The sequence below is a fragment of the Montipora foliosa genome, chromosome 2 (assembly GCF_036669935.1).
Source record: "Montipora foliosa isolate CH-2021 chromosome 2, ASM3666993v2, whole genome shotgun sequence".
NCBI lineage: Eukaryota > Metazoa > Cnidaria > Anthozoa > Scleractinia > Acroporidae > Montipora > Montipora foliosa.
In genome coordinates this window covers 30,760,173-30,767,672 of record NC_090870.1, presented here as the reverse complement: position 1 = coordinate 30,767,672, position 7,500 = coordinate 30,760,173, and the positions used below count along the sequence as shown (strand labels likewise).

General features: G+C 35.8%; 1 protein-coding gene across 3 annotated transcripts in view; it reads right to left on the bottom strand.

The window, feature by feature from the left end:
• Window positions 1-7,500, bottom strand: part of LOC137992836 (uncharacterized) — a 53,424-nt gene that overhangs the window by 30,475 nt on the left and 15,449 nt on the right. For all 3 annotated transcript variants that reach the window (XR_011121751.1, XM_068838371.1, XM_068838372.1), the window contains exons 9-15: window positions 6,509-6,601; window positions 6,079-6,158; window positions 5,073-5,136; window positions 4,075-4,163; window positions 3,182-3,230; window positions 1,768-1,875; window positions 561-683 (exon numbers count right to left, since the gene is read on the bottom strand). Coding sequence is in view for 2 of the 3 variants with exons in the window: in XM_068838371.1 (XP_068694472.1) it covers window positions 561-683; window positions 1,768-1,875; window positions 3,182-3,230; window positions 4,075-4,163; window positions 5,073-5,136; window positions 6,079-6,158; window positions 6,509-6,601 (606 nt within the window). In the remaining variant the exon portion in view is untranslated. The remainder of the gene's footprint in view (window positions 1-560; window positions 684-1,767; window positions 1,876-3,181; window positions 3,231-4,074; window positions 4,164-5,072; window positions 5,137-6,078; window positions 6,159-6,508; window positions 6,602-7,500) is intronic.

Sequence of the window (7,500 nt, the reverse complement as noted above, 5' to 3'; positions counted from 1 at the left end):
TTTTGTCAAAAAAACCATATTGTTTTGTTGATAGTGGAAATACGCTTACATGTACATCAAGCAAGTTCCAAAGCACCCCTCCTTAATACAGTCTGTTATCCATTCCGGAATACGTATACAACATCCAGCCAGTAGTTGAAGTGGGATTCCAGCCAGTTGCAACTGGATGCAATTCCAGAGCCCATGACCACTGTATCGTACAATGCCCTTCGTTCCAAGTCCACTAAATATCCCCTCTAAGTATTAGGACAACTTGAAAGGACACGAGATCTCCTTGTCAATTTAGAATTTAAATAAATAAGCAATTATATCATGTTAATTTAACTCTCTCGTTCTAATCAACATGTTCCATTGTACACTCTTTTTTGTTACCTTTGGCTATTTTGTTAGATTCCCAATTTATTTCACGTTGTTATTTATCTTTGTTTAGCATATTATAAATTCAAATGTAACTTCAAATTAATTCTACTTTCAACTAAAGATGGTCACTGCAAGACCGAAACATGTCTTGCAAATTTAATTTCAAATGTGTCGTCACTTTTATAAAAATTTAAGATTACCTTGGCATGTTGGACAACTTCATAAAGTTCAACCTGTTTCATCTCTCTGCGGGATGAAAGTTCTCTCATGGCGCTGACAAATCTCTGTCCAGATGTCTGTCTTAACAATGGGCTCATAGTTACCTGTAGAAAATAGTGCACAACATTACAACATCACCGTTCAAATTATACTATGGACAGTGAATTCACAGACCTGGATGAAAGAGCACACAATGTCCTGCTTTAAAGTTGTACTATGATCTTCATACTTTTAAAGTGTGTTTGCTTAACACCCTGCCTGGCAAAATATTATGTACTTATTGACTGAGTGGGAGGGCCAGACGGGAAAATATTTGGCCCGACGTCATGGCGTACGGACCGAGCGCAGACATGCACTCAATTGAAAACCGCTCTAACTACTGACTAACTGCAGTTGCTCTGCATGGTAATAAAACTGTGTTCAGCAAAGGGCAGATGCAATGTGGTGTTCTCTGCACTTTTTCTTGGGTAAAATTGCTTTGTTTTAATGAGAAAAATAAGTGCTAAAAGCAATGATGTTTCAACGGCAACTTTCGTCGTTATCAAGTAATGGAAAGAAAATTTATATAATTTGCATCAATGCACATTTACGTCGGAGAGTGTAAAATATGATAAGTAAAAACATTTTTGAAGGTGATGATGAACAAGACGCAAGCAAAAAAAATATTAAAAGAAATAATTCTACAGTAAGAATAGGTTTATGCTTGTTAACAAACAGTAGAAAGTACTTTTGCACGTTCTTTAAGACACTAATAATGTTATGTTCAACGAGGTCTTTAGGAGACATGCAATGTTTTTCGTGGGAAAAACTTACAAATGTACCAAAGAATGAAAAAGAGCTCTTATTGTATGTTTTTCAATTAGATGATGGAAGTGATATAACCAGAACAATGATCTTGAAATAATTTTTAAAATAATCTGGCATGATTGTTTCCACTTGTTCTTTAAAGTTTTTTTTGAGTCTCGAAAAATCAAGGAAGAAATAATGTATTACTAATAGTAAAGACTTCTTTTAGCTGTCACAGAATAGCACATCTATAAATTATTATGATCAAACAAAACAATAGAAATTCATACATGACAAGAGTACTGTATGCACTCAACTATGCAAAAATCAAAAAGGACCGACAGATCAAGGTTACATCTTACTTTTGCTTACACCTATAGAATATCATTATTAATACAGTACCTTAAAATCTGCTTCGAAGTAAGCATGTTCAAGAAGGAAAAACAGCGCTGATTGTTTTATCCTGTCACCCTCATCGAAATCTGTCTTTGTTTTGATTAACTGAAAAAGCTGTTCAAAACCAACCACAGTGAAACCTGTATGTTTACGCACTATTAGGGAGCTTACGAAATGACGATGCCGATGGCAACGACGACGCTACAAAACAATAGGTTTAGTGAGCAAAAACAATTGCTCCTCACGCTCTGCATGTGCGTTTTACATTTTGGTACATTTCTTTGTCGTCATCTCCTAAATGACGACGTGAAATGACCAAATTCAAGGTTCTGTGGGGGATGTTAGCACATGACGATGAATTTTCAGTTCTCTCTCTACGCTTCCAACCCACTCACACCAGTTTAATTCCTCGACAGTTACTAGACATTTTTAACGCGAAACGACATGAAATAGTTTCGTAGTGATACGAATAACGCGAACTTGTATTTTTAAATAAAGTCCTCGTAGCCGTCGTCATCCTCGTTTCGTAAGCTCCCTATTAATGGACTTGATGATGACAAAAAAATTCTAGGTGGATCGTACTGAAAGTCTCTTGAATCAATCATAAACTCACAAAATGTAATACTAGCATCACACAAGATGCAACCATGGATCACATGGGAGGCAAATGCTTGTGTAACTACATAACGAAAGCCTGTCATCCTAATTACGGCCCTGTCCACACGTATCCGGATATTTTTGAATCCGCAAATTTTTCTTTGCGGATTTGCAACTTTTAAAATCCGCTCTCCAGAGTGGAAAGTTTTGAATACACAAAGAATTTCGAATCATGTGGACAGTCAAATCCAGGTATTTTCAAATCTGATGAAGTTACAAACTCAGATCCAGTCTTGTAAATCTTCAACATGGCCACTGAACAAAATGCTATTGCTTTCCTTGTCGCCAACTTGCAAATCTGATGGCGCATTCTCTGGAGACGATAGTCACAGAGGAGTCCTGAATACTAGAGTGAAACCGGATACCTGTGGATGGGCAAATTAGATTTGAATATGTTATGTGTGGAGGTGAAAACTTTCGAATCCGAAGAAAAAAAGTTGCAGATTCAAAATATCCAGGTACGTGTGGACGAGGCCTTGGTGACTTTACCCTCAACTAAAGATCACTGAAATAAAAGCCCTAAAATGACACCTTCAATGATGTTCCAGTTATGCATTTGAGGAGTTTAAACCTATTGTGGTGACATTAGCATTTACTTGTAATCACTGAAACAGCAATATACAGCATGGTATTAGACTTCAATAATTACACTGTATTACAGTGTATCATAAATCATAAATTGACAGACAGTAAAATCTCCAGCCTCGCACCCCGCACTTATAAGTGTGTGTACCATACATGTACAAGTAGTTCTTGCACAAACCTGGTTTAATACAATGATCCTGGTAGATTCCACTGTCATGGCCATGGGGCTAAAAAGAATTTAAACAAATGTTATTATCATTAATCAATAACGCTAATGGCACTATTACTGTACTTTTAATACACAGAAACTACTGTAGGTAATTGTATTTCATTACGGTGCATTTGATTGGGCCTGTTCCGAAGTAAGAGTGCAAAAATTCCATCCCCTTAAAGTTTTGCCTGTATCAGATTGCACTGAAGGCACTGTTACACTTGGCAATTTTTCTTGCATTAACTTGTCTTGGAGTTTGATGGGTGTTGTACTAGAAAAAGTTTCTCGCAAATTGTCTCGTTTTCGATGATCACATGAGTTAACAGAAAATGAACAAGAAAATTTCCATTGGCTGGTGCCCCAAACCATTGTAACACAAGTCCCAGGACAGATGTTACAATACACAATGAGTGAAAACATTCTTGTTGCAACATTGCATGAAGCATTGTGGAAAGTAGAACTCCATTCTACTTTCCACAACGGTTTCTACAACTATTCTCGCAACGTTTTTGGCCATTGTAAGGATTAGTTACTTTGGGCAGTCCTTCTTGCAACTTGTCTCTCTATGGTGTTGTGAGAAAAGCTGCACGAAAAATTGCCATGCACAGTGTTACAGCACCTTTATATACATAAGAATAAAACTAGTGTGTTAGAAATAATTAAAGGTATGGAAGTCATCTCAAATTTTGATTACAGTTCTTGAAACAAGAAATCTAGAGGCTATTCAATTTGTTCTCACTCCAGAAACAGGTCAGTGAAGACAAATGTACATTTCAGCTTCAAACAGTCTCTAGCTCTATCATGCAAAGGTTTTACTTGTATTGTACGAAATTAATAAGGTAAATTAACTCTTTTGTTACCTTGATTCTGGTTTAGAAGCACCAACAGATCCTCGGTCAAAAATCTCCAGCAACCAAGCTAAAAGCGTCTGTGGTCTACTTCCCCTGAGCTACAAGAAGAAAAGAGTTACAAGTTCCCCTGAGCTACAGTACAAGGAGAAAAGATTTTACCATCATCATTTTTGCCTTTCTACCGTCTCTCTTCGTATTTTGTATTATAGCTTAATTTATCCATACTTAATTTACTGTGTTTCTGTGTGGGGACTGACCTATAATTCTAACTTAAAAAGAATAGTTACTTTCCAGAAGAAAGCAATTAGAATTGTTGCTAAAGTTCCCTTTGATTCCCATACAGATCCTATTTTTCGAGATCTCGAAGTTTTAAAATTTAGTAATATTGTTTTGTTTCATTTAGGCAAGTTTATGTTTTTCTTCTCTAAAGGTTTACTTCCGAATTCATTTAATGACATGTTTACACTGGCTAATTACATTCATCCTTATAACACTAGAAACTCATCTAATTCCAATTTTTATATTCCATTAGTTCGAACTAATATACGAAAATTTTCAATCCGCTTCCAAGGCCCTAAATTTTTCAATTCTCTTGACAGTCAAATTAAGTCATCTGGATCTACCGCTCAGTTTTGCAAAAACCTTAAAAGATTTCTTCTTTATCGTTAGTAGCATCAAATTCTTTGAAGTATTTACGCTTTTGTATTTTTGTGGATAAATGTGTGTGTGTGCACTCTTTCGTCTTTTTAATAATATATTGTATTACGTCCCAGTGCTATCTTAAACTTAATTTCTTAGTCTAATTTGAGGAAGCCCATAGCTCCATAAGCTCTTATAGTTTCTTTATGGGCTTCCTCGCCTTTTTTACAATTTTTTGTATTTTGTTTATTAAATTGGATACATTATATGTAATCATGGCAAATAAAAACCTTGAAACCTTGAAACCTTGAATTGCATATGCCCTTACATGTATGTATTGGTGGAAAATGGATGTTTACGGTACTTACTATTCCAAACAAGTTTTCCACAGTTGCAGTTTTGGTAAGCTTGTCAAAATGCACAATTCCATTCCTACAAAATAATGGATTGATTAAGCACAGTGTGACAAACTGCACTAGGAATTGAAGTGCAATGTGAGGGCCAATGAAATGCTTGTCTTCGACTCCAACTAACTTGAAGTAGTATTTTCTGCACACCTGTCTTGTTTTAAAATTTAGCATACACTGTGCCCTTCCAGTTTCAAATATGTCCTCCACAAGCAATGCTTTGACTCAAGGGTTATTTTCATGAACAGAAAAACTTAGCATTCCATGACTCACACAGGCTTTTATTGAGCAATGTTTAAAACACTAAACTCCTATCCCAGATCATACAAAGCTACATTATGTAACGTGTGATTCTTGAAGCAAAATTAATTAATAATGAAGCAAAATGAATTAATAATGACCTCTTGCAGACATACATGTAATGTGTCACAAACATGAACTTACAGAAAATGTTAACTTAGGCCTTTTGCACTCTATGTCTGATTATTGGACATTTTTTTCCAGATGCTTTTTGAGCAGTAAAAATGGAGGTTTTCCAAAAATTCTCGAGAATATCAAATTGATATAATTATTCTGGAAAAAAAGACTACTCATCATTTTCATGTGGACAGACAAAACATTTTATTTAGATGACTTTATACGGTAGATCAACTCCATTCCCCTCAGAGGATAACCTTGTAATTCGCAACATGGCTGGCAGGCAACTTGTGTCCTTGTTATAGGCTTTTTTTGAGCAAAATAGTATTCATGTCTATACAACTTAGTGTTTGTGAGTTAATACATTTACATGGATGTTCAAGCTACTGTGACAGGTGAAAAAGAAAAAATGCTTGAAACACCTCCTGTCATTCGGTAAGAAGGTCTTTTTTCATGGATTAAAAAAATACATACATGTACATTGGAGGGAAAAAATTTCTAAAACTCACAAACAAATTATACAATCATGTACATGTACTTAATTACTTACTCTCCCAAGAGCTGTTCTAGTAATGAAGCAGGGACTTCCAAGTCTTTGTTTTGACTAACCAACACAGGAAGAGATGATGTCTGAATTCCAAAAAAAGCATTGCTGATCACATCCATGCATACACATTGTAGATTAAGACTACAGTAACATTCTTTAAGAACACTTCTGCCATAATTTTATTATAGAAACTTGGGTTTGGGACATTAACCTGTCCACTGAGCAACACAACTTACAGTAATTATTGACTTGGAAATTAAATTGTCTCATACAGTAGACTAACACATGTACAGTCGACGTGTTGTTGACTCTTTGTTTTCAAGGCATTGAAAGTGTTTGCTGCAGGTTCAATTATCTTTGAGCGGCACTTTATCTTCATCCAAAAACCCACCAAACACTATTGTCATTTCACTGCATTTTGATTCTCACTTACAAGTTCCTTTGCAGCCTTGTAGAGGAAACTCTGAGTTGACTTCAGGATGCTGATAAAGGTTCTAATCATGTTCCTGCTAAAAACTACAGAGACCTACAGAAAAATTACACACTTCAATCATGTGCACTTTTAAAAAGCCCCTCTTACTATACACAATTTACAATACTAATATTTACCTTCAGTTGACATAACCCAATGGTGATTTTCAAAGTTTATTATTTTGTTACAATAGCAAAATTACAAAAAAAAAAATGAAAGATTGAAAAGTGAAATGGACTACAATTATGTAGTAGCTTTGAGAAGAAAATCCTTGAACAGGTCCTTGGTTCTACCCTGTACCATTAAACAACTATTTTAAAAGACAACTTAATGTCATCGACGAAGGCTTTCATTTCCAATGAAGTTTATTTAGTGAATGATGTAGAATAAAATATAAAACATTATTACATGTATTATTATTACAACCCCTGTAAGTTTGAATTGAAGAAACTATATTGAAATACATGAGAGTTGAAGATCATCACAGTTAAACAGAAACATGCATGTACATTGTAAACAGTTGCGAAGAAGGCCTGAGATCAAGAAGCAAGACAGGGCTGGCAACTTAATACTTAAACCGGTACTGTATTCTGGGACCACTTTTTGGTTAAAACATTTATACATCATAGTGGCCATACTGATAACCACGAAGGACGTATACAAAACATGGACCCCAGGACTATGGACCACCACTGTGGACCCAGTCTATGGACCCCTTCATGGACTACCCCCGTGGACCACCCCTCATTTTGTACAGTTTCAAGCAGAAAAATCTTTAGACGAGAAAGAGAAGTCATCCTGGCATTCATCTGGACAATAAAGCAATAATTATTGTTTGTTACGGAAATATGAAAAATTCAGGAGGCTTCGACGGGATTCGAACCCATGACCTCTTCGATGCTGGTGCAATGCTCAACCAACTGAACTATGAAGCCACTCGGTTGGGAGCAAGT